Source organism: Saccostrea cucullata, unplaced genomic scaffold (genome assembly GCF_032062105.1).
Source record: "Saccostrea cucullata isolate Sc308-1 unplaced genomic scaffold, CSIRO_AGI_Scuc_v1 ctg333, whole genome shotgun sequence".
Lineage (NCBI taxonomy): Eukaryota > Metazoa > Mollusca > Bivalvia > Ostreida > Ostreidae > Saccostrea > Saccostrea cuccullata.
In genome coordinates, this window is record NW_026930396.1 from 156,156 (window position 1) to 182,997 (window position 26,842).

The 26,842-nt window shown below is 32.8% G+C and overlaps 1 protein-coding gene across 1 annotated transcript in view; it reads right to left on the reverse strand.

Annotated features, from left to right (window-relative positions):
- Positions 1–1,529: 1,529 nt before the first annotated feature.
- Positions 1,530–26,842, reverse strand: part of LOC134228426 (myosin-VIIa-like) — a 35,953-nt gene continuing 10,640 nt past the window's right edge. Inside the window, exons 3-42 of the mRNA XM_062710084.1 lie at positions 26,472–26,747; positions 26,172–26,258; positions 25,823–25,918; positions 25,276–25,394; positions 24,925–25,042; positions 24,644–24,772; positions 24,381–24,554; positions 24,044–24,271; positions 23,430–23,839; positions 23,042–23,193; positions 21,947–22,128; positions 21,744–21,847; positions 21,369–21,544; positions 19,842–19,936; positions 19,612–19,673; positions 19,367–19,519; positions 19,172–19,277; positions 17,794–17,908; positions 15,951–16,043; positions 15,618–15,751; positions 15,251–15,369; positions 14,940–15,006; positions 14,685–14,801; positions 14,491–14,574; positions 12,756–12,875; positions 12,474–12,563; positions 8,404–8,445; positions 7,863–7,984; positions 6,366–6,431; positions 6,162–6,258; positions 4,089–4,192; positions 3,893–3,968; positions 3,701–3,795; positions 3,429–3,475; positions 3,181–3,281; positions 2,878–2,951; positions 2,534–2,659; positions 2,341–2,407; positions 2,068–2,124; positions 1,530–1,929 (exon numbers count right to left, since the gene is read on the reverse strand). Of these exons, the coding sequence (XP_062566068.1) occupies positions 1,840–1,929; positions 2,068–2,124; positions 2,341–2,407; positions 2,534–2,659; positions 2,878–2,951; positions 3,181–3,281; positions 3,429–3,475; positions 3,701–3,795; positions 3,893–3,968; positions 4,089–4,192; positions 6,162–6,258; positions 6,366–6,431; positions 7,863–7,984; positions 8,404–8,445; positions 12,474–12,563; positions 12,756–12,875; positions 14,491–14,574; positions 14,685–14,801; positions 14,940–15,006; positions 15,251–15,369; positions 15,618–15,751; positions 15,951–16,043; positions 17,794–17,908; positions 19,172–19,277; positions 19,367–19,519; positions 19,612–19,673; positions 19,842–19,936; positions 21,369–21,544; positions 21,744–21,847; positions 21,947–22,128; positions 23,042–23,193; positions 23,430–23,839; positions 24,044–24,271; positions 24,381–24,554; positions 24,644–24,772; positions 24,925–25,042; positions 25,276–25,394; positions 25,823–25,918; positions 26,172–26,258; positions 26,472–26,747 (4,770 nt within the window). The 3' untranslated portion in view covers positions 1,530–1,839. The remainder of the gene's footprint in view (positions 1,930–2,067; positions 2,125–2,340; positions 2,408–2,533; positions 2,660–2,877; positions 2,952–3,180; positions 3,282–3,428; positions 3,476–3,700; positions 3,796–3,892; positions 3,969–4,088; positions 4,193–6,161; positions 6,259–6,365; positions 6,432–7,862; positions 7,985–8,403; positions 8,446–12,473; positions 12,564–12,755; positions 12,876–14,490; positions 14,575–14,684; positions 14,802–14,939; positions 15,007–15,250; positions 15,370–15,617; positions 15,752–15,950; positions 16,044–17,793; positions 17,909–19,171; positions 19,278–19,366; positions 19,520–19,611; positions 19,674–19,841; positions 19,937–21,368; positions 21,545–21,743; positions 21,848–21,946; positions 22,129–23,041; positions 23,194–23,429; positions 23,840–24,043; positions 24,272–24,380; positions 24,555–24,643; positions 24,773–24,924; positions 25,043–25,275; positions 25,395–25,822; positions 25,919–26,171; positions 26,259–26,471; positions 26,748–26,842) is intronic.

The window sequence follows — 26,842 nt, forward strand, 5'->3', positions numbered from 1 at the left end:
TGTCGATTTATTGTCTCGCCATTTGTTTTCGACCTGTACACTTTTTGTGTCTCCTTTGCAGAAGAGTTCCTTGGAAATCCCGGTAAAATAAACTGTCAGTAAAATTTTATTTTGTACTTCACTTTAGATGCAAAATCAAAAACTTTAAAGTACATTTAATGTTATTGTTCTTATCTAATTTGACTATACAGAGGCTTATGCCTTAGAATTTACATGCCCTTCGGGCTTGTAAGTGTGCAATTTCCACATGCCAGCTTCCAATTTTACCAGGTCCCGGGCATCGGACTCCCGGGATTTGTCGAAGACTGCCCAAGTATCTGTGCATTATGAACTGAAATTATTTTTCAAGAAAAAATTGTGTTATTTCGCATTACGAAATAGTTGGTGATACCAGTCCTTAAGAACAAGAAAATTTTGTGAGAAAATGAATTGTTGTACATGTTACACACATGTAAGAAATGTTGTATTTGTACAGGGGAAATTCGGGCTACCGTTGAAAATAAGAGTTTTGGTTACAATATCTCTTCGTGATTTAATCCCTTTTGTTAACGATCGATTATTCAAAATACCGAAGAAACATAATATTGGAAACTGTCTCTAGTTACGTTAAAGGAAAAATACAGTCAAAATGAAGTGGTTTTTACTTTTAGTGCATAGTTAATTTGAATACAAAAATTCGACCACATACAGTATTCCGCTGCATGCTGTGCACACAAATGATCCTATTGTCATGTCCAAATATGTAGGCCCTCTCTGATGACAATCGAAACATTGTCTGTTGTGGGGTAAAGCCGCCATATCCCGTAACATTTTAAGGTGTTTCTCATCTTGCTTTCGTTTAGTCGCCATTTTGGAGGAAGATGTCAAATAACCGGAAGTTGCATTTAAATTGACAACGGGAAGTAACTCTTACCAATATTACTCGGGTATAATGAAAATAGAACATTTTTAAATAAAATTGAATGTATAATACTCGAGGATGCTTTGAAAAAAAATAAGATATAGGCCCCTAAGCATAAGATATGCTATTTGATTTCTTGTACCTAATTTGGTCTAGTTACCTATTTTTGGGTTTATGCCCTTATAAAGTTTATAATAACATTTGAATAATCCCTGATTGGAGTTACTTAATATTCAATCACAAATAAAAATATGTATATAATTACCAAAGTCATGTGATGTCTCATATATTTATTTCAAATTAATTACCCAGAGAAAATCTCTAAAATGACCTTGACCTTTGACTTCAAAATTTTGAAATTGTTTATTTGTACAATATGCGAGTAACTGATGACATCCACTTTCATGTAAAATAAATAAATAAATAAATAAAAAATAATGATAATAAAAATAAATAAATACCCAGGATAGTCTTTTTTCCCAATGTTCAATACAGCATTGACCATGAGTGACTTTGACCTTTGAACAAAGGAATCATCCACGACATAAAAGCTTGGGGAAGGGGCGGAAGTTGATCTTATGATTCTTATCTACATAAACTTCTATATAAAAACAATTAGAACACCATGTTAAATTTAAAGATACTTTTAATGTAATACATGTAACTGTTCTGCTGCAACAAAATGAACAGAATTTACAAATGTTTTTCTATTGCACAATGCATTCTTCTTTGAACTTCAAAGCCTTCATATTTGTCATGAATTTTATAGTCCAAACAAGTTAGACTTCATTAAACTGACACAATAAAAAGTATGTTTTTCCACAAAAAGTCAACATTTTTGACTTTTCTAGAAAAAGCTACTTCATATGATATTTCTAGAAACTGGCCGACATTATCAGAGCCCAAAGTCTTATCATGGATGTGAACTCATTCAACTTTCAAAGAACAGTTGAGAGTTTAGGAAAAGCATTCTGCTTGCTGACCACTAGCTTCTGATGTTGATGGGAAATGTAGCCCTTGATTTTGTTCTGTAATGCAAAATTAGTATATTTGTATGGTTGTCATGATGAGTCAATTATGCAACAGCTCAATGTTATATTAAAGGTATGACAGAAAATTCGAACAACTTCTTGCATATCTTGGCAATATAATTAGCAAACTCTTACCTCATATATCAGGTTGGCAATTATACATGCTGTCTCATCATTGTCTATATCGTCAACCTGAAAATTTCACATGAAAAACTCCGATTAGTTTCGGCAAAATACTTTCATATGCATAGAAAATCAATATAAACCCAACTCTTACAAGATAAATGTAAATGCACTCCTTGTGATCAAATCATGGTATCAAATCAAACATCATTTATGGTGTAATATATTATTCTCCGAAATAAGTTGTGAACTTGTAAAAAGATAATAAAAACTGTATAAATTCACCTTCATCATTCTCAGTGCTGTAGTGAATGCATCAATGGGGAGCTGATGGGTGTTCAGGATGAGATAACTGGAAAAAACGTTCACAAGTGTGTTAGTCTTAAAAATCATTGACAAACCATCAAATTTGCAAAGTTGAAACCCTTTATTTCTAAAGTTCAAATAGTTTTGATGTACAGGAAATTATGCCACATACACTTTCTTAAAGAGATTGCGATATGTGATGATCTTTAGTTTTTCTAAGATGAGGTAGATGCCACATTTGATGAAGAATGCTTCATTTTTCTCTAATGCATTATTTAATGAGAGGAGATTTCCTGAACTGTAAATAAAATAAACCATGCACCAGTACTTTATTAATAATTGCAAACACAAAGTTGAATGTTACATATAGCAAGTAACTATTGAAATACTACAAAATTAGTTTCAATTGCATGAAACTTTGATTCATACAAAATCTTTTTAAAAACAAGAAGATATAAACTAATTATAACCATATTATAAAATGTATCAACTTTCCTGTTGGATAACATTACATACCTAACAGCTTGTGCAACTTCAGCAAACTGCAGTAGATCATATTTCTTCAACACTCTTTGTGATGGCATGTATCCCTGTACATGATTTATTTCAGTAAGTATTAGTACATGTATCTGACATTTTGGTTCATTTTTAAATAGTAGGATGTGTATTTTTTTTCATTTCCGCCCCCGGTATTTCAATAATTATGTTAGTTCAAAACTGAAATGGAGCACTTGCAAATAACTCAGAGATGCGTGTACATACAGTATATATAATTTATTAAATGATAAAAAATCATGAATATCCATTACATATACTTACCAATAGCATTTTGACAGGAAGGAGATATATAAGGGTCATCCGTTTGTTCTTCCTACTCAGTCTGTGACATCTGGTAAAGGCAAAGGTGAGGAATTCATCAGCTTTATACAAAGAAATGGAAAATGTCAACTGAGACCAAATGTTTAATCAATGACAAGTGTATAGTCAGTGCACGTGTTCATGCAGTTTGTTTCCTTGTAAATTATTGTATGTTAAGACTGAAGAAGAAATAGTTAAATGACACAAACCACTTTTGAAGTCACTGTCAAACATGGCTTTTCTCCCAACATAATATCTGTAATGAAAAAAAGTACGTTTACATGTAGAAATGAAATTAGATATTTATGGCATAATTAAGAATTTTTTTCCAGAAATATATATAGATGTAGGTACTTGGTCATCTGCTTCCAGAAAGCAGAATTAGTACTTAAATATACGCATCTCCTCTCTTCTTCACAAAAACTTTAGCATCCCAGAGAGTTATCATAATTTTTTTACAAGCATGTACTTGTACATTAACCTAAAAGTGACTTGTTGGGCAAGAGGAAATCTGTCCTTCAATGGTAGACTGTCAATGGCACGGATCAAGGGTTTACAGAGGTGCAACTTATTTATCTACAAAAGAAGCACCTGAATTATAATGCAAAAAAGAACCATTTCTAGATTTTGTATCAATCATATCACATATAAATTATGTGAAGCCTCTGCCTACCTTGAAGTAAACTTTAAACAGCTGATTAACAAGATTCAACATTCCCCATTTCTTTGTGTCCTCTACAGAGGCCCGACTGCAAAAAAAAGGTAAGATGAATTAAATTTCAGCTGATTACAGGTAACATTCAAACTAAACTATTATATTACAAATGAATTTTTTCTCTCATTAAAAAATTTATGTCCAGAACTCTCACTTGTCAGCGGCGCAGACCCTGAAGCAGCCCATTAGCAGCTCCGCGGCTTTCTCCAGTCTCTCTCCCGCCTTACCCCTACCTTTCTTCTGTGCCTGAGCATCAGCCTGTGGACAAAGTACCATTTATGAACATATAGAGCAGTCAAAATTTTACAGTTACTAAGAACATAATTAGCTTATCATTAATGTACACAGGTTTTCATTTTAATCTAATGCATTAATGATAAAACACAGTTCTATGCTTGTAAGTTTCACCAACATTTTGAGCAACTGATCATAATTTTTATTAAAAGCCATTCTCTGTAACCACTTAAACTTCGTTGCCACGCATGGTCACCGATTTTGATGAAACTTCACCCATGCTTAGTACTTGACATCAGAAACAAATATCAAACAAAATTTCGTTGCTAAGTGTCTCGGTTGCTATGGCAACAGCCGGTAAAGTTTGAAAAATCGAGATTTTCAGCCACTTTAAATCTGGACTGTGGCTTGATAAAAACTAGAAAAAGCAAATAAACCATTCTCACAAAAACATGACACCTTGATGTCACTTAAACTGTAAAGAAACTGTTTAGAATATATCTCCAAGTAAGTGGTAACCAAGGGTACACTTGGAATACATTTAAAATGCTTTGAAAAACACTCCGTATTCACTAATGGTAGGTGTTACATGCTCAAACTCAATCAACGACTAAGGAAAACAATAAAAATGTTTGACCTTAAGTATATAAAAAGCAATATTATTCTATAAATAACTTTTATGGTTGCCATGGTAACACAGTGTAACCATGCAAAACCAGTAACTAAGATTGGGTTAAAGCTACTATCTTGAAGAAAAACATGAAAATTCAAGACTGGCAAATATGCATCCTTAGGACCTTCCAACACCAAAACCATAAGAAAATTTGGGTATAATTGCTACTTTGCAGTGTTACCATGGAAACAAAGTACCAGTGCTTAAAATTGAATTATTTTTCGCTGCATTAAGAATTAAATTGCCATATAATCAAGAAACAAATTAAAGGACTCAGCTTGAATAGTACTTATCTGTTAGAGCTGAAGTTGAATATCATATATTGATAAAATTTGATGAAGAAAACAACACTGTTGCTATGGTAACCAAGAAGGGAAAATGTTCAATTTTGTGAACTTTATATCAAGATTAAACCCTGTGTGCCAACTTTTTGCATTCACTTAGAGATTGGATGATAGTCAAAATTAAAAGTCAGGTTAGCTGTTAATAAATATCAATCATAAAAGTTTTGGGAATCTACATTTATTGGTACGTATCCAAGGAAAGAAATTATTTTTCAGGTTTTTAAGCATATATTTTCTGCTTATTTCCATAGCAACGCTCTATTTAAAGAATCTAATCTGTGAAAACTGAGCACACCAACATCTTTAAAAAGATCATTAGTTATGAGGAAATGTGCTTTTTTAAAAGATAGGATCAGATTTAAACAGAGTGTTACTTTGAAGGCTCTCTGTGGCATAAAAACCTTGGCAACCATTGCCAACCAAAATGAAATATCATATTTTGTTCTTGGTATATGTTTCAAGGCTCTTTTTTTATTATTTGGTCACATTTCATCCTATAATTGCTTTTTATTTTTACGTGTATGACTTTACAAAATTCAATTAATATTTTTTTTTACTTTTGAATACTTTGTTACCATAGTAACGTATGTAATATTTGATTTACCAAACATGTTGACCATGCATTTGAGACATCTGACCTTCAACTTTTGGAAACAGTCATTGCCAATTGTTTGATTTGCCGCAAATGTTAACTGTGGGGCTCTAAACATGTTAAAAAATGCCATTATTCGAACTTTAAGACATGTTGCCATGGTAACTATAAAACATAGCAACCAATTTTTGCCTGATTTCAGTTTAGGGTATCAATGACTTTTATCATAGAGAGTTTGGAGAAATTCTGAGACTATGCGTGCCACAGCTCTTATATAAAATTTCAAATCATTACAGAGAATGGCTCTTAATAATAATTTTAAAATATGCAGGAATACTGATAAGTTTTTGTACACCACAGAGTTTTGTAATACTACAAACTTACTGAATTAGCAAATTTCCTGAGATCCAAACATACAGCAAACATGATAGGTAATGACCAGTTCTCATCTTTCTGGCTTTGAAAAAACTTGGTAAAAGCTCTACACAGAAGTTAAGGGATAAAAACATAAAAAAATAAGACTTTAATGAACTTTTAATTGTCATCGGATTATAGCACAAAGTACATACACCAGTTACTGAAGGATACTGTACAACAACCGCCTGACATCCGTAAGCTTCTATAAAATCATGGTTGCCTACTGCCCAACAGCATCTGAAAACAATCAAATCTCACCAGATTTGAAAGTCAATACAAATGTACTACTCTTTTTTTCAAAAGTACAAACTAGAAAACTGACCAGTCAGCAAGGGCCCCGCCATGGGGTAGAATTATACATGTAAGGTTGCGGCTTACGGAATGATTAAAAAATGTACAAAGAATAAGCAACAGCAACTGTATTCTTAAAATTTCAAGATAATTCCTGAATATTCAAAAACCTGAAAATAATATCCTTGTATTTACATTAGGCAGTAAAAAACAACTTAACAATGTATACTTAAACAATTATGGAGCTTATCTTATAAAAAACAAATGAAAGCAAATATCATGAATCACTTCCAAACAGCAGTTGCAGACAAAATTATAAAGTCAATAAAGAAAACCTACTAAATGTAGATTTCCCAAGGGATTCATTGTACCTCTCTCATCACTAAAGTTACATTAAGAACTTTTTCAGTATTAATGATAGAATGGGGTTTTTATTACCTTAAAAATTAATAATATGAATTTACATAAAGTGTAAATCAAAAAATATTTTTTATGGAAATAAAAAAATATATCTTCTTTAATCTATTTCTTGTTTTTAGAATTCAATGAAATCATAATTATTTTAACAAAAATGAAATATAAAAATTTATATTTAAATCCACATTTCAGAGTGTTCATAGCATTCCAAATTGACTTAACTTCAAAACAAACTTCATTTGCAGACAGAGGTGGTAATTCATCTAAATGTGACAGGTAAAGATACAAGATTTTCTTCAGGAGGAAAGCTAATTAATCTCATAGCATCATTCAGTTTACAATGGGAACATCTTCAGCAGTTATCTCTCTTTGCAAACGCATTCTTATATAAAGTTAAGGAATCTACCCCACCACCCCAGCTCCAAACCAGGGGACATAGAGAACCAAACTTAGCATCAAAATATGTATTTCTGCCTACTGAACTACCATACCAAATTTGTCCTTGATTGGGCAACCATAAAAAAAGTTGCCCATTCATTCTTATGCATAGTTAAGGAATCTACCCCACCACCCCAGCTCCAAACCGGAAGACATAGAGAAACAAACTTGGCATCAAAATATGTATTTCTGCCTACTGAACTACCATACCAAATTTGAACTTGACTGGGCAACCATAAAAAAAGTTATTAGAAAAAAACAGAAAATTTGCGGACGGAAGAGTGACAGACGGACAGACAGACAGACAGACAGACAGACGGACGGACAGAGTGATTACTATAGGGCACCCGCAAATCCTTGCGGGGCCCTAATAAAGACATCACCAAATCAATTATTCAATACATGTAGATTCAAAGTTTCACACATATTGATCAATTCTAATGATTTTTGTATCTATGGTTACAACATTGTTCTATCAGCAGCAGATCAGTACCTGCTGACAACAACAGGATTCAGACCTACCTGATGTGAGCAGCTACGAGCTCGTCTAATGGGGTATCAAACACCCTCTGTACAGCAGACTCTGGTCTTTCCAGTTGAAGCTTAGGATTTGCAACATGAGGATGCTCAAAGCACAACAGATCCTATAAAAAAATTATTAATGAAATATCAATCATGATAACCCACCCCTCCTCCCCCACAAACATTACCTATTTATAAATAATTACTGATCCTTTTTTCTCTAGGTCAAAAAGGAACATCAAGAAGGAAACATTGCAATCCTGCCTCTTTTGGCCAAATTTTGCTCTTAAAATTGAAATGTCTTCCTCATTTTTTCTCCTTTTTATTATTACCTTCATGCTCTTGGTTGCTAACTGTTATGTCTTACAAGGAAAACAGACAAGAACTGGTTCAAACAACATTCTTAGCTATACAATGTATTAGCTAGATTCTAAATTTGAGGAAGTTGCACTGGATTTTTTTTTTTTAAAGATTACGTCATTGCAATGAGCATGTAACTGGTTTTCTTTAACTTTCATCATATCAAATACAAAAATCTTACACCAGCTTTCAGTCCATCTTTATCTTGTATAGCATCATCCACCTACAATGATATACAGATGTCATTTTATCCTTATATTCATCTGTAAAAAAAATTACCTATTTTGTTGACTTTATAACCTATATGTGTACATCAAGAGATTGTACTGAACCTGTTAAACAGGTTAGTTTAACAGGTCCAGTACAATCTCTTGATTTAGCTATATAGCTTTTGGTAAGCAAGTTTTTCTGCAACCCTACAGTTTGTAAGATTGATCCCCTAGAAGTTATGGAACTTCCGAGGGATCAATCTCCTAAGCATTGGGCATACAGCAAAACTTGTCAACCAAATGTTATACCTTTATGTGTCCTGATGCGGATTTATAATATTTATAGCCAAAATAAGAATTTTCATTTTTTGTACTGTAATTTACACCCCATTTGGGATATTATATGTCCCAAACGGACAATTATAGCAAGCGCAGCAAGCGTCGCTTTGCGACACTGGTAACTGCAAGCTCTAACGACAACGCCTGTGCAAAGAGAAAATTTGGACTACTGCACATTCATTCCAAAAAGTTTTTTGCCGCAGCAATTTTGACCCACAATGCATCGCTTCGTACACAAAAGCTTAAGTCACGTTCTCGCAAGAATAATGACAAAAGTTAAAAGAAAAATAAACTTGCCTTGATTTAATGAATTTATCTGTTTCTTGCAGAAAAATAATCATAAACTGATTGATATCAACCCTGTTCAGACTTCGGTTTGGTAAAGCAACATGCAAACGACGTCATATGAGTTTAACTGCCCAATCTTCTGGTTCCAGATAATGTTGTTGTAAAAATAGTTTACTTACGTTTTGAAATGTCACGACCATTGTGCCATTTTCCTTTGTATCTTTATGCAATAAAAATCCAATATTTTCTAAATGAACTTTAACTGAAGTTATAAGTATTAAGACAATTTAGTCAAGAGATAATTCGATACACAATCACTGCAACAAATGAAAACTTTATGTATGAAATGAAACAATTATGTGTGTCTCTCTTTATATATAAAAAGGTCATAAATATTCATTACATTATTAAATTTGTGTCTAAACATGGTATTTTCATTAACATTTACATATATTAACTAGGAATATATCTAGAGAGTTTATAAACATGGAAGGTAATTCATTATTTGAGAGATAAAACATTCACTAAAATTGAATAAGATTTTATGTATTCATAAGCACACATTTTTTAATAAAAGGCATAAGCAAAAATCAAGAAGGTTTGTTTTGATTATTTTGATAGTTATTCCTGTGTGCAAATCATTTTATATTCAAAAATCGAAAGTTAAAATTGAAAAAAAGTCTTTAAAATCAAACTGACGTCTTTTTTTTTTCGGATCTAGACTTAATTTTGATTATCATAGACAACCGCTCTCGAAAGAATTTGCTAAACATTGCAAGTATATGGGACGTATTGAATTTTAAACGCTTTTTTCACTAAATAAATACTGTGGTGAGGGCCTGTACCGAAGACACAATTAGATTATTCTAACTAGATAACATATTGCGCTCTGTTCTTCAGAAAACGTAGTCGTATACCGAACAAAATATGTTATATTAAAAGGAGGAGCGACAAAAGTGGTGCTCACACCTGTTTAAAACTGTTTAACTGCCCAATCTTCTGGTTCCAGATAATGTTGTTGTTTAAATTACAATTCATACGTTTACTTACGTTTTGAAGTTAAGTATTTCCTGACCATTGTGCCATTTTCCTTTGTATCTTTATGCAATAAAAATCAACCAATATTTTCAAAAAAATATTCAAACATCGTGCTACTTTCACTTTAACAGGAGAGAGAAAGGGGAGATTTAATTAAGACAATTTAGCCTCCTATAAATATTGATTGTGTCGATACACAATCACTGCAACAAATGAAAAATTTATGTATGAAATGAAACAATTATATATGTGTGTCTCTCTTTATATATAAAAAGGTCATAAATATTCATTACATTATTAAATTTGTGTACACACATGGTACTCTGAAGTTGATATTACATATATTGCAAAATATGTGATCGCAGGGGATGTTTATAATCATGCAGTCTCATAATTCATTATTTGAGAATAAAACATTTCACTATTTTGAATAAGCATTTTATGTATTCACTAAGCACACACATCCCCATTTTAATATATTTACTCCTTACAAAAATATTAGCTGTTGTAAAGTATTGAGAAACATCAGACGTACTAGTCCTGTGTTACAGTTTTTTTTAGAAGTTTATATAAAATCAGCTGATTTGGATGAAAAATCCTCAAAAACTCGAACAGAATTAAATTGAAAAAAAGTCTTTAAAATCAAACTGACGTTTTTTTTTTTTTTTTTTTTTTACACTTTATATAACAATTCCTCATAATAAATTAAAATCTAGACTTAATTTTGATTATCATAGACAACTGTTAGATAAAAATTGAACTCGGAGGAAATTTTCAAATAACTTCATGATTTTAAAACCACTCTGATTGTAGTACACACAATTACATTTTCTGAAGTTGATATTCAAACAATGCATAGGACTCGATTTCGACGGCGAGTGTTTTATTCAAGTTTGGAAATATAAACAACAAAAGGATGTTTTACTCTTTGTTAATGTGAAAAACATTAACTTTCTGATCCCGTAAACCTTTGTGATTTCGATAGGTCCGTGTTTTAAGTGTGCCCTCTTCACAGATTTGTGTTGTTTATAGATTTTTTTTATTAGATTGATCACTGTTCGTGGTCTGAACAATAATACCACTAATATTTAAGAAAATTGCATATAAATCTGTAGATTTTGTGCTCTTGTTAAAATAATTTTTATCAGAGAATTCGCCGTTTTTATCAAACAATGGTAAATTTTATTTTAATGGTTTTAAGCAGTAGATTCATGTTCCAATATATGTTTGAATATAAAACAAACGTGGATTATTACACTGATATTTTAAGATATGTACCGCTGTTTCTTAAAAAAAACCCCGATTCAGAGGACCAAGATTACTGTCAAACGTTTCTTAAAACATAATCTCCCGAAAAGGTTTTAAAATTTGTACATCAGCATACAAGATGAAATATTATTTGTTGAAAAAAAAAGTACATAAGTTGTTATAATTTTTGTTGGCAGACAGAATTACCATTATATAAATTTTTATCTTTGAAATCCCCCTTTAGTTATGCAACAAGGAGGTTTAGCAAGGATCGAGTACTTACTTTTTTGGCTTAACATCCACAGAGCAGGAAATTATTTTGCATAGGTAAAGCATATACTTTCAGAAGCTTAAATTTGGAAGCATTTTTTAATGTCGTCTGCTTTGTATGTCAAATATCTACAGATGAAGTCCAATATTCAAATCGATGAAATTATGGATTGCAATAAAGCACACTTAAACAAAGTAATAAGAAAAAGCAAAAAGTACTTTACTTATTTATTAGATTCCAAAGAAGTTGGGTATCAATAAATGCGTGTAAATGCATTCAGTTACACTTGTACAAATATCTTAAATGTAAGAGATTATACGACTTAATTAAAATAAAAATGAACACCACAATACATACAATTCAAAGAAAAACAGAGACAATGGTTTTATTATTAAGTTCTGTACCGGATACTTCTGCTTTTTTATAAGATGTCAATATTTGCACCTTCATTGATTTTGGCACTGAGAAATTCCTCACCTCCTTGTAAATATTCTACAGAAATTCTTCATCACAATGAAATGTACCATAAAAGTTTAAACGAACCGCTTTAAATTAGAAATGACCCCCTTCAACCAAAACATATATAATTCCTTTTAAAGGATAGAAACAAATTAAATTCAAATAAATTTAGCATATCACACCTTGAAAATTTGTAACAAAACGTCACTGGCTGGGGAAAAAAAAATTAGATCCAGAGCTGTCCCTTTTAACTAGGGGTCACAGAAATAATTAAATTGTCATTTCTGTATAAAATTAACACTGGACTTCTGTTAATATCTATTCATCCTGCTATACTAATTATAAAATATTTGATATTAATATTTCTGGAATTAATATCTAACACAGAGATTCCCCAACAGTGACACCGGCATAAGATGGCCGCTTCTGAATATGTGTATTCATCATCCAGGCTACGTACGACATAATTATATCGTCCATGTTATGTCCCTAAAATCAAAGAAATAGGTTCATCAGTGATTTAATCCATGTAACACGTTAAAACGAACATCCATTAACGTATCTAGTATTTAACCAATAAGGACCAGTAAAATATATAAAAAAAAAGAAGTGATAGAAAATCAACTAGTAAATAGAATTAATTCTTCAGGTACATCAGTTAGATTAAAATTTAGTACTTACTAGATTGGTTTCCATGTAAATCTTGTTTGAACTTTGACCCTCTCCTACTATCAATGTAAAGGACTGTTCGTCATACGCCCAGTTTGGTATCTCACTGTACTCGTATTTGGCAAGAATATTCTAAAAGAAAATACAACAAATAATTCTTCATGATATTACTTAATGAAAAACCCAATAAAAATGAAAAAAAATATTGCACGATTGTAAAAGAAGGATATGCAGATAATGAACAGTATTCAATCTCAAAGTCCATAAAACAATACAAAATAGGAGCAGAGCAAACACGGACATCCGAAACTTCAGAGGTGGGATCAGGTGCCATGGAGGAGTAAGCATCCCCTGCTGACCAGTCACACCCCTCGCATGCTCCTTGTCATGATCAGGAAATAACGAAAAAATCCGTCGTCAATTCAGTGTGTATAAATAATGGACTAACAATTAGTATGAAAAACGTCAGTCAGCATTTGACTCAATGATAAATTGTATTTGCTGACAAGGTATCGACCATAGTACTTACGAAATGATGACTTTAAACGAGACAGCTGATATTCTTGTTTCATCAACTTCTTGTCAGTAATTTACCTCGTTTTAGAAATTGTTCATACGTAGAGCATGCTCTTGAGTATCGAATCAACTGAGATATATATACTCCGTATGCAGGTGATAAAGGTATATTGTTGCATAAGTAAGGGAAGTTGACGATAGAAAAGTTAAAAGTCATCACGTTTATCATATAGCTTGGTTGTTAGATTACCATTAACGTCTTTTTCAAGTAAAATATCCAAGCATGAAACAGACTCAAACTCTGTGGTATCTTTTATCTCAAGCTCACCTGGATATATCGAATCAAATTAAAAGTCGTTGGAGCACTGAACTCATAAAATGATACAGTTCGCTCCAGTAATTATGAGCATTATGACAAAATCCTCCTTTTTTACTACGGAAAAACCTATATATTTTCGGAACAGAACATACTAGTAACATAAGAGATGTGCCATGGTTCTATGTTATAAAGATTCTGCGAAAGTCTCATTAAATTTAATAAAGCAGGGGAGTTACGGATAAGAGATAGGTACACCAAATGTCCTTAAAAGTGCCCATGCTCTGCTTTGCATGGGAAACCCAAAATACAAGTGTGATCAATATATGTAAATTACTAGTGCATATAAAATGCACACAATGGCACTATACAACAAAGATTCTGTGAAAGTCTCCTTTCTCTTTTTCATTATCCAGTGATAATGACGGAGAACTTTACTTATATGCCATAGATACCCCAGCATAAGAGACAGCATGGCAGTGTCCAGATTTTGATACGCAAAACCCAAAAAATCTGTACGATCAAAACAAGAAATGAGGTGCACAAAAGCACTTTGATATCGATGACTGAAAAGATCATGAAATTTTATTCAGTGGTATAGGAGGAAAGCAGAAAAAAGATGGGCAACCCAATCCCAAATGTTCTGGAAAGAACAGTGCAAAGGCTTTGCTATGGAAGACTTACATATCTGTTCGATTCAAAAGTAAAATAGGAGGTACAGAATGGCATTATGTAATAAAGCTTCTGTTGGAGTCGCCTGAATTTTATTCAGTTGTTTTTGAGGATTTGCGGATAGACAAGTGATTTGTTTCCCAAGTGTATACGTACAGATATATGGAAGTATGGACAAACTAGCTTGAGGTATTATAATAATTTAGATTTATAAGTCTTATTTCGTTATAAAGTTTTATTCACCTTAGAAGTGACGTCCAGAAACATAACTCCATTAACATTGACTGCAAACAAAACATTCTTTGGATATGCCTTCATGGATCTTTGCTGAAAATGGGAAGTCTCAAAGTAAACAAAAAGTTTTTTTTTAAAAGATTATTTCTTACAAAAGAAAAAAATACATTTTTCTGTAAATCGGTGATAAATATTTCACACACCTTGACGGTAAAAAACACTGAACCGTAAGTTGGCCACTGGTGAATAATGTTGAGGAAAGCTAGCTTGGCATCGTTTGAGTTTGCTCCTTTAGTTTTACTAATTTCTTCTTTCACAGTCTGTAAGAACATACGTGAAAAATATTTAGAATTTCATTGATCATTGATTGAATTGCTTCAATTCATACATTTTCAAAATATTAAAATTCAGATGTTGATCATTTTATTTTTAAGCATTTAAAACGAATTCAAACATACTTGTTTCCACTCGTTTGGAATTCTCTTTTCTAGAAGTGGGTGAGGTATTAAGGCCTTCATATTCGCTCTGAATTAAACAAAGATAATATTATATATGGCATCATCACAATATCAGAGGTCCTTGGTCAACATATTGCCATTGGACGTCCATTGGCAAGGCGTTAGACTTAATTAGGACTCTGACGTTGTAAGGATGTTATATGTACTTACGGATAAGTACTGTTACGCATTTAGTGTAAATGATTATGAATGAATTGTTCTGATATTTTTCTTGGCAGGATGTCTCTGTGTATAAAGGGTAATATACTCACTCAAAATCAGACAGGGCAGTTATATCGTCTCCAAACTGTGCTCTGTAAATGTAAGCTGCCAGACGTCCTGCATCCTTCTCAGAACAGTTATGGTAACCGCGCAAGTAATTTGGAACCTCCTGAAATGAACAGTATAAAATAGACGTTCTACCTCCCACAGAATACACAAAAATATGGAGATATCAAAGAGTATTAAAGCTCAAATGTCCTGAATGATGAATACACACATTAAAAAAATTACAAATCGGAATCAGAGAAAAGAGATGGGATTAGGAGCCATATCGGAGTAAGTATCTCCTGTAATATATTACTCTGTAAGGACTAAATTGATATTGAAGCATTATGCATATAATTTATCCACACATACCTGTGGGAAATGAAACATGGAGTCAGCATTCCTATTTTTACCCGGTACAGCATTGACCCAGAGCTTCTTCAAAAAGAAAACGTGAACAGCGGTAGGTGCGGTGAAATTGGGTGACCCTGTACTGGCTTCCGTCACTGCAAATATCAGATAAAAACGTCACTTTTATTTAAACAAATATAAACTTTCCTATTTTTCTCTTTTTGCATACGTAATGTAGTTTTAAGCCTTTTATTATTTTGACAGTCACAGGTGGAAAACTGAGAATGGAACCCATCCCAACAGCTGGAGAACTGAGAATGATACGTAAGGGAGGGAACATAAGATAGTACTTACCACTGGATCGCTGTGATCTCATTTGTTTTGCCCAGAAGATCTCTACGTTTGTCAGAGAGTCCAGGAAGTACTCCCCATCCGGAGCACTTATCACTGAAAATTATAATGAACAAGTTTCCAAATATTTGTATTTTAGTAGTGGGTAATTACTTTTTAATGAAATCGAAGTAAACACTTTACAAAAGATATACATTGGGGTTTGTTCAAAGTTTTCATTAAGATATTTAAAAGTGTAGTGTCCAAAATTTGTTCATGTTCTTTAATGTTGTAACCCAAGAGAAACGTCCCTTCAAGCAAAGTTATCAAGGGCAAAAAAAAATGTTTTACAGATCAGATTTCCAATTTCGTACTTTGCAATAGCAGAGTTTAAATTATATATACCGGTTTTGTCAAGTATTCATTTGCAAATTGATATTAAAATTATTTCGCATAAGTTTATGAACTGCAAGTTAGCAATAATACAATTTTTCTTTGATCAGTTTAGGGTGTGGTCTGTTAACGAAAATTAGCCGAGTTACAAACTTACAATTGGGTTCTATGCTTGATTGCACTTCCTAACCCTAAAATATTTATTTGCCTCTGTATTTTTGTAAAGAAAAGGGCTACACTAAAACATCCTGCTACTGCAAAATCGTTTTAATTAGTTTGAATATAGACTATTCCTTAGTTGAAAAACTCTTAAAGTCAAACAATTAAACAAAACTATTATATGTTTTGCGGGGATCTACATTGTATCAGTTATGAACATTTACAAATTTTGGCCATCGTTAAAACGGTTTGTTTCTACAAAATAATTTTTCTTCAGTTGAGTCTTAAGGAATCATTAATTAAAAACTATGTCAAATACATTGATCTGATTCAAATAACTACAAATAAGCTATATCATTATTATTTGGTATAAAAAATACTCTAATATAAAATCTAGTAATAAACATCGTCTTTAAAAAGGGGGAGATAGGTAAATAAGACAAAGCCACTGTATTTGCACGAGCACAAACCAAGCTGTTGATGGAGAAGGGTAAAAAGCAGCATAGCGACCCAAACTGGCAAAATGATTTCAACAATTTAACACATATTTAGAATGTTATCATTTCTCTTCGTTTGTTTTTTTTTTTTTTTTTTTTTTGATGAATTAAAAAACGTAAAACTGGAAAGCTGCAAGTCCATTTAACAGTTTTTAACAACATATTACATAAGTTTCTCAATTTTCTGAATGCATGTCTTTTCCTTTTCTGGTGTCAAACTGGAACAATTTTTATAAGCTCCTGTCGAATAATGTGTGAATTAAACGCTCTATCACCATTAGCAATTGTGCCCGGTAAATTATTCCCGTTGATATTAAAGTGCAGAATGGACAAATACAGTAAGGTGATATCATGCAAAATAAATTATGAGAACCGCTACACTACATACAAAAGGGTTTGGGTTTCAACGACGAACCAGTGCTTTGGTCTGTCAACAAAATAAGTTTGCAAATTAAAGTTCACAAAGGAAAACAAAACCAACATTATGTACATGTATTCAATTAATATTTGTTTTCTAAACTACATAATAAATTCACGTGCAACTAAGTTAAACACCACATCAAAAGAATACATGTATTTTAATATCATCACACCGATTTCAAAACTCGTGTACGAAAAAGTCTAGTTTTATTTTCGCGTTCGAAAAGCAATATTTTCATTTACAGCATTAATGCATGTCCAAAAGACATCAAAAAGCGATCGAAGTCAATCACATCTCATTTCAAGGTTAAATGGTACATAAAACCAGACTTTTCCCTAATAAAAACTATGAAAGAAAAGAAAATGTGAGCACACACTAGGTTTAAAAAGTGAAGAACCTCGGTCTTTGAGGCCGAAGCAGAGCCCATACTCCTCTGGACCGTCCAGATCGAATTTATCCATAACCTGACGTTTGACATCGGCCACTCGGCTACTGACCTCCACATCAAAGTCCTGTAACAGATGTTCACCAAGACTTAGTCATAAGTCAGTAATTTTTTAATTAAAAAAAAGAAACACTGAAGCTATAAAACGATGACAACGCTCATGCAATGTTTAAATTTTGTTAGATTATTGTATAGGTGAAGAAGTGAATAGCTGGAAAGAAATTATTATTTAAAACAAAATAAGAATCACACCAACGTGTGATTAAAAGAATAAACGTTGGCACACAATTAACTGTTCTTGTTTAAAGAACACAAAATTAGCAACATAAACAAAATAATGGCTGACCAGTGTTTTCAATTGAAGGACAAAATAGTACATGTATACATAAACAAGGTTTTGATATCAACAAGAGACTTCTAAAAAATGACTTTAAGCTAAATTATTGAAACCCTTGTTCTTGTATCGTTAGCATATTTGTCAGGAGCCCGTCTTGTTTAAAAATAGTTTGCAGAATAAGCATATATTGAATTTCCTGGGAGACATTAACATTAAATTTAGGGTGATGAAAATATATTGCTTTATAAAAAGTTTAATGCTTTTAAAATTTTTTGTGAGGAGTAAAGTGAGAGGGACGTTCACATACACATTTGATATATGTCAAGAGAGAAAATAAGATTTTATAGTATTAAAGATGATACTTTTGAAAATATACAGAGACCTTGAAGTTAAAACAATCAAAGTCAAATTTTTCTAGGAATTTTCGAAAACATAACAAATCCACACATTAACAAAAACAAAAGCAAAAAAAAAAAATGCAACGTGAAAAACTATCAATCTTTGATATACATACTGGAGAATTTTTCTGTAGAAAACAAAAGCAAAATATAGATAAGAAATATATTGAAGCAATCTTTAAAAAGATTTTTTTAAAGCAGATGGATCACAGACTTCCCTCTACTTAAGGTCTTAATTGAATATTTAGCTCACATTAACCGCCGTCACGCCCATTTGAAAGGGAAATCAATTACAAAAGAACGAAAATATACTGGGATTATTAATTTTTTTCCAGAAAACTCTGAGCCAGAAGAGTTGAAGCATAGGTGAGTAAGCTACATAGTGTAGGTTCGAATTTGTTCAAATTAACAATCCCTGGATAGGATTGGACATTAATGGAGGATCGATGTTTAACATAGAAACATATAGGGAAAATAAGCAGAACCACAAAGAGACGCGAGTGAACATTAATGTGCCTACACGGGTTTCTTATTGGAGTTATCTTCAGAAAAAGATATACTAGCTAGCATCTTGATTTTTATAGTGAATACACACCTGCTGTTGTTGGAATGGGAAACCTATTGTGATTTTGATTGTGTTATTTTTATTTGTCATGGCAACGTGCTCCATCGGATGTGGCGGATACTGTCGTGCTCCGTCCCTGAAAAGAACAAGAATATCATGAATCAATGCATCCTCAATGGTTCACACTCAACATCAACAAAACAGAAAACTATACTATTAACATACGATTTAGTGAGGTTAAGTCTTGTCAGGCATTTCTGTGCTAGGTGATGTTTACTTCCCCTCATGAATTGTTCGCATTCATCAAAAAGTTCAGAACTTGGCACTGCGCATGTACAGAGAAGATAAAGCAGTCGCCAGCCTTTATCTTCACCAGACCTAGAACATACACAGACACAGTACTAGAGATAGATTCATGAAAATTCTGAAATGAAACATCGGAATTATTTATGGTGTAAATGAATACTTACTTATTTGGATTATTTGTGAGCTGTTTGATAATTTGACAGTAAATTTCATCGCGCATATGTCTCTGAAAGGAAGGAAAGTGGTAACCTTGTAAGCAATTCGTTTATATAACATTACAGCAGTTTCAATTCAGTTTCAATGTTCTTTAGTTATATTTGGTTAATCAAATTTAGTATTGGTGTTAGTTAACTCAGTGGCAAAAAGAATTTAAAAAATATTTGTCAGTACATACACTTCTCATTGCTGGTTCTATGATGTTTTCATTCGATAATTCCATTTCCGACATCTGGTCAGGAATAGGGCTTTCTCCCATGTACTGCTGAATAGGTAAGACAGTTATGGAAAATAACTTTTAAAAAAAAACAGCATCTACTGTTCTATATTATTTCGTCTATGTTATCAATACACGGGGCTCAAAGCAATTGGTAGGAAATGCTTAGACTTCCTTGGCAGCTGATCCCACCTTCATAATTTCCAGAGGCCATGCAGTTTATTTTATTTTATTTTTTTGGTGTTTTCATATTTGTATTGTGTGCAGGTTTTATGAAATTGACTATTGTATTTTGTACCCATATGAAGCAGAATTTATCCAAAATCTTGTACGTGGAAAGAAGGAAAGACTTGCTGTAGCTTTCAACGCGACATTTAGGTATGTCTACAGTATTGTCAATTAACAATGGTTATTTCCATTCTTATATCGATACGATATATCCTGGTGAGCTTGATATAAAGAATCCCACCAAGTCTGACACATTTGTTTCATATTTGGATATTTTTCTTGTAAAAGACATTAATAGTAATCTAACAACCAAGCTTTATGATAAACATGATGACTTTAACTTTTCAGTCGTCAGCTTATCTTACTTTTGCAGCAATATACGTTTACCACCTGCATACGGTGTTTATATATCTTTCGAATGATTCAATAAGCAAGAGCATTCGTATGAACAATTTCAAAAACGAGATAAGATATTGACAAACATGTCTATGAACAAGAATATGTCTCGTTTAAAGGCATCCTTTTGTAAGTTTTATGGTCGATACAATGACCTTGTCAACAAATATAATTAATCATTAAGTCAATTGCTAACTGGTATTTTTAACTGACATTTTTCATATTAATTCTTAGTCCATTATTTACACACTGCATTGTCGACGGATTTTTTCGTTACTTCCTGATCATGACAAGAAGCAAACAACGGATGTGACTGGTCAGCAGGGGATGCTCACTCCTCCGTGGCACCTAATCCCACCTCTGACGTTTTTGAGTTTCGTGTTTGCTCTGTTCCTATTTTGTATTATTTTATGGACTTTTTGGCTTGAATACTCTTTCCATATATTTTATCTTCGAATTGGTGTATTTCACTTATTTTTGCTGACTTGTTCCATACCAATTGTTAGACCTTTGGGTTTTTTAGGTACTAAATGTGACTACGAAATATTTTTTCTTCACTTTAAAGGGCTCACGGCGGCTGGGACCGGTCAAAGGGGGATGTTCTATCTTCCAATTTGCCTGGTCCCACCTATAGAATTTCCGGGGGTCAGTATATACCCAGTTTACAGGATTGTAACTTTTTAAAAAATATTTTTATGAGATCGAAAGCTATTCATAATCTTCAACTTTTTCATTTTTATGAAAACCAGTATCTTATTATAATTGATAACTAACAACCATGTCATCATAAAATCTTGACAAAAGTATTTACACCGTCTTTTCTTTCATAGTTTATGCTTCAAATAATATACAAGTAAAGGATATAAAGAAAACTTCTACAGCTGGCTCTTCTGAGTTCCTCCTTTAGATGAGTTCTTCTTAGTAGCGGTTTTTTGATTGGTTCCTTTTGATACTGCCAGTTTGTTTGTGATTTCTCTTTCTTAGACGATTTAAATGAAGCTTTGGATAAGAACTTGGTGACTGCATTATCGCTACTATGTCTGTAATAAATTACAATCTACCATATATCATTCCGTCTTTATTAAATAAAAATTTAAAGATTTTTATGTTAATGGAAATTGAAATTGTATAGTAAGAAGAAACTTGAAAAATAAGACACATGTCTTAGAAAACATGTCTAATAATAAGATATAGCAACAATAAAAGGGATTTTATGGACATGCACAAGCAATACTCTACCTAAAATGAAGTTTAGAGTACATTTGTAACGTATGCTCTCGCTGAACACATCGTTGGGTAGGGAAAACACTAGGGTCTTTGCGTAATTGTACAGTTAACATCCCCTGTAAAAAAAATTAAAAATACATGTAAAATTTAAATTCAGTTTTTGAATTCCTTTCATCGTTATGATATTATTATTGCTGATGTTCTTTAATTCTTACTAAGGTATCATGAGCTGGACGTTCAACAGTTGGGATGACGTATATTAAGTCCCTTGGCATCATTGTGAGTTTTCCTGTCCTAACACAGGTGGCGCTGTATATGTCTTCATTCATAAAATGTTCATAAGGTTGCTCCAGTTCTACAAGGTCGCCCTTCGTCAGACTTACTCCTATTGCACCCTCTACAAATATAACAATTGAACTCCAGTTTCCGATTGATTAAAGTATGCACTTGGTTGAGGAATATACTAATATGCGACTCGTGATAAATGTTCATAAATTCATAATTTTGGAAAACTGTAATGAATGTGGCTCAATGGTAGAGTATCTGCTCTAGATTTGCGAAGTAAAGAGTTGATTCTCACGTCGCAGTTTCCAATCCCACTGTGGGAATTTAAGTGGAGACCGGTCCTTCGGATAAGACCGTATAAAGCGAGGTACCGTGTCGCAGTAGATTTTAACACGAAAAAGATCACTCTTTGCTCCGTGGCTCCGTATGCCGAGTATAGGTCAAAATTTGGAGCTCTCTACCGACAAGTTGTTGCGTCTCAATAAGAGGGAAAAATTCTCAAGAGGGACGTTAAACAACAAACAAGAACAGCTGTAGAATGTATGATAGTATGCCTAAATGCAAAGTAAGAAAACCTCGTATTTCAATACGTTGTTCAGCTTTTGTATGTACATGTACAGCTTGATGAAACATATAATCTAGAGCAGGACTGATAAAAAAGTTACACTATTTCGTTTAAGAAATCATACCGGTATTTCATTCATCTCTACTCGTTAAAGATGCCAATAAGAATCAAAATTGGAATGATATTGGTAAGAGGAAATCACGAAGTATATCCCCAGGTTAAGAATGAGGGATATTTCCAGCTGTAGAAACAATTTCCTACTTATCCGTATCAACTGACATCTACATCTAGAAACTTAATTACTAAACATTCTGACGCAAAACAACCAGAGGTCTCAAAATGATGCCTCAGAGATTAATAATTTTTATAATATAAAGCAGAATAGATACGTCAAAGAAAAAAAGCAACGAAAATTGATTTCGAGCATGTTAATTTGAATTCTGTCACTAAAACAACTCACCGATTTGCGTGGAATCTTGGACAGCTATTCCGTACTTTGACCTTCGCCGTAGACCATCCATGAACTTATTGACCAACAGGTAAAGATCGTCAGCGTGATTAGAGTGGACCACGAAGTCCTCAGAGCGAAGGGTACTGATTGTTACCGTGTGTCTGTAAGTGATACTATTATATATTATACGATCCTATATTCAAAATCTAGAGACATGAAATATGCAAACATCAATTATATCTGTTTCCATCTTTTTCGTTCTCATTTAATGGTGAAAATTGGAGGGAGAGTTCGTGCATTAAAAACAAAATCTATTATTTGAAAAGAAGTTACTTGAAAATATTTAGGCTAAATTTGTTCAGTGATAAAACCTACTCTATTTCACTCTAAGACTGACCTTCCTTTTGAGACGTCTGTTATTTCTATAAATGAAACATAACATTTGACTTCCTCCTCCTCGTCCAGAATCTGTAACCCTTTACTGTTCAGACCAAGAATCACATTATGCCATGTCATTGTAGAATTCTGAATTTTACTAGCATCATAAAATCGTGAAAATACAGAATGCCACTTTTCCTTTGCAAAATTCACAACATCACATTTGAGTTCCCGAACTTTGTTTCGGTCCTTAGTTATGTCATTTTGTAGCACTTCCATCACTTTTGTTGTCCAGTAAGGTAAGTCAATGGTCTTCTTATTGGATTCTGGAAGCCAACTTGTTAAAAATGTCTCTAGTTTTGTTGTGTCCACGTTTCCTGGATTTTCAATGAAATAACGTTGGGCTGCTAATTTCGCCATATCTTCATCCTAGACATTGGATTAAGAATGAAATCTCATTATTTCAAAATGTAACACTTTTTTCATTTGCGTTCATGTTTGTTTATATGTTAAGTTCATGATAATTATTCTTTTTTTAAATGCCCCTTTTCACTAATTTATATTAGAAAATATGTGATTTTACTAATGATTGTAAAAACTTTCATGAACATGGGTATATCAAATTTCCTTTACTTTTTCACATTTGTATTCGCCGACGGAGACTCCACGCATGACTTGTTGATAAATCAGATCTGTAGCTTCAGGATCATCTTTTGGATTATGCCATGGAACAAAGTATTCCTTTCGGAAATACAATCGCCATGTTGAACTACTTTCACGCATGCCCATTTGTCGAGTATGTTGTTCACATTCTGCCACAGCATCCATAACACGATGGAGACCATTTCCAAGACAAGAAATCTATGCAGAAATGATAACCATTGATTGTTTGAACTATTTTATCACCATTTATTATATAATTACCAAGTTGCTTTTTAATGATTTTACTTGCAAAAGAAACAGGACATACACGTTGCATGAGTGTGATGTATATGGAAAACCCTGAAGAATCCTTTAATCCGGCCTTATGGCAGATTTGCAGGGCTAGTTCTTGAACAGAAGAAGCTGAATCTGCCTCAACTATCAACCGTTGTCCATTCATCATAGACATGGGAATAAGAATTGGTTTGCAGTTCTTGGAAGCCTGGATAATCAATAAGAGATCATATAGCATACGGCATATTTCATTTGCTTGTTCTTTCTTTAAATAACAATGTGTAAACTGGATCAGACCTGGAATTCAAGCCAACTTGGCGGATACCCCCTTGTTCCCACTATAGCAGTCCGACGAACAAGACGTTCAACCCGACAAGCAAATATAGGAGACGATTCTCTGAGGAAATGTAGGAAACATGGGAAAAACTGAAAGCATAAATACCTTATGTTAAAGAAAATATTCTTCGAATTGGACTGATTACATAAATTTTGATATTTCAGACTATGATTCATAAGCATTTAAATCATTGTTGTTTCATAAAAACACAAAAAAATATTTTCGTTATCTAAGAACGTACTTTTTCTGTGGGCGTGAAACAACCCGCTAATAGATGGAGAAGAACCCAGCCTCGAACTGTGCTATTTCGAGAGGGATTGTTGGTCAACTGTTTACAAACTTGGCAAAAAATTTCATCCCTGTAACAGAAAATGTTTTAAACATCTTGAATTAAACTTTTTTTCTTCTTTACAGAAAACGTATAATACATTCAACCCCAAATTACATCTACTGTTTGATATGGGAATTGAAATGAAAAATTTAAAAAGTTTTTTATTAAGCTATTCGATCATTTGCATATAAATTCCTCTAAAATAAAGCTTTCCTTGTCATCTCCTAATCGTTTTGTAAAGTTAAAGATGAACCTGTTTACCTTAATTCTGGTTTGTAGATTCCAAGAGCACAGACGTACTGGACTTTTTCTAAAACAGAGCTAACCCTCTCGGACAGAAACGGTAAATTACGGACCTCAGAGTGGGAAGGATCCTTAAACTGAAATGATTTAGTATTTGTTTCTGTATAATGCTGTTATATCATATATGTGTGTTGTTGTTCAAAGTTAAAAATATAAGGCGAACATTAAAAATAAATTTTATGTTTAGTGATATTTTTCAGCTCTTGTTTTGTTATAATTATTTACATTTTTAATCATTATTAAATGTTGAGTAATTTTGAACATGTAAGTGTTCATTTCAATCATGCTTTCCCCACAAAATAAATATGTTTCATCCAAATGGAACTTTAATTTTAAATGTATATTGTTTTTTGTTTCCACTTCTTGCTCCCCTCAAAAATGAAAAGATTAATAGAAGAATATAAAAAATACAAGAACAACACTATTTTCTAAATACCATATGAAAGGTCCTACTTTACTTTTGGAACGTTGTTGTGATAATGTGTTTACAAGCACATGAACTTACCAACTCGGAGTATTTTTTGTATGCTTCATCAACGTCACGCTTTGTGTATTTCTTATGAAAACTCTGCTTCACTTGACTTATAATTGGGGGAGCACTCTGTCATGATGATAAAAGGAATTAAAACATTTTTTAACAGAAGCCATTTGATGCAGTCTTTAAATACATTGTAATTGAACAATTTTCTGGATTATATTTTTTAAAACATGTTTTTTCATCTTCATAATAAATCATTTGAGGAATTTTAATTAGTTCCTTTTGGTGATTTAATTTGAATTCCAAATAGGCAGATGTACTTTGATCTAATGGCTTTCAACAAAAAATTGTTGTTTTCTGTATAGCATTAACTCACCCCTGCCACATCTATGTTCTCTCCTTGATCAGAATCCGGAAGATCTCCCATGATCCTTAAAATAGTTACCCAACCTGCAAGCGAAGCCTGTAAGTATAAAATTGTCATAAACATAGAGATCTGAATAGGTGCAATTATCATCATAAACTTTTTTTTTTTTTTTTTTTTTTTTTTGCTTTGTTTAAAATGTACATGTTTTTCAACTTTTGTTCGTATCTTGGAAAATGAAACAAATTAAAAATATTTTTAAAAATAATTTAATAAGAAATTATCTTATTGATACTAATAAAGGATATTTACCAGTATGTCTGCCTTGTCTTTTTTGGGAAGTAAAGGCTGCTGTAAAGCTGAACACAGGTAGGTATGGGAACCTTTGACCTGGAAGTAGGACTGCGCGAAGATCGTCCAGCTAGTGGCAGGTCCGGAGGGTTCTGGGAAATCTTGTGTGGAACTGTGGGAAGACTTCTCGTCTGATGCCGTGGAGTCGCTGGACGCTGGTCCGGCCTCATGGTTTCCGTTACCATTGGCTAGTTCGTCCTGATTCGGTGGTTGTATTTCACTTGTAAGACGTTCTCTCTTTGATTAAGAATATATGGAGAAGGCATTATGTTTATGATCTTGAAATTAGTTTCTTTTCTTAAATTTTAGTAAATTTACATAAACAATTGTAA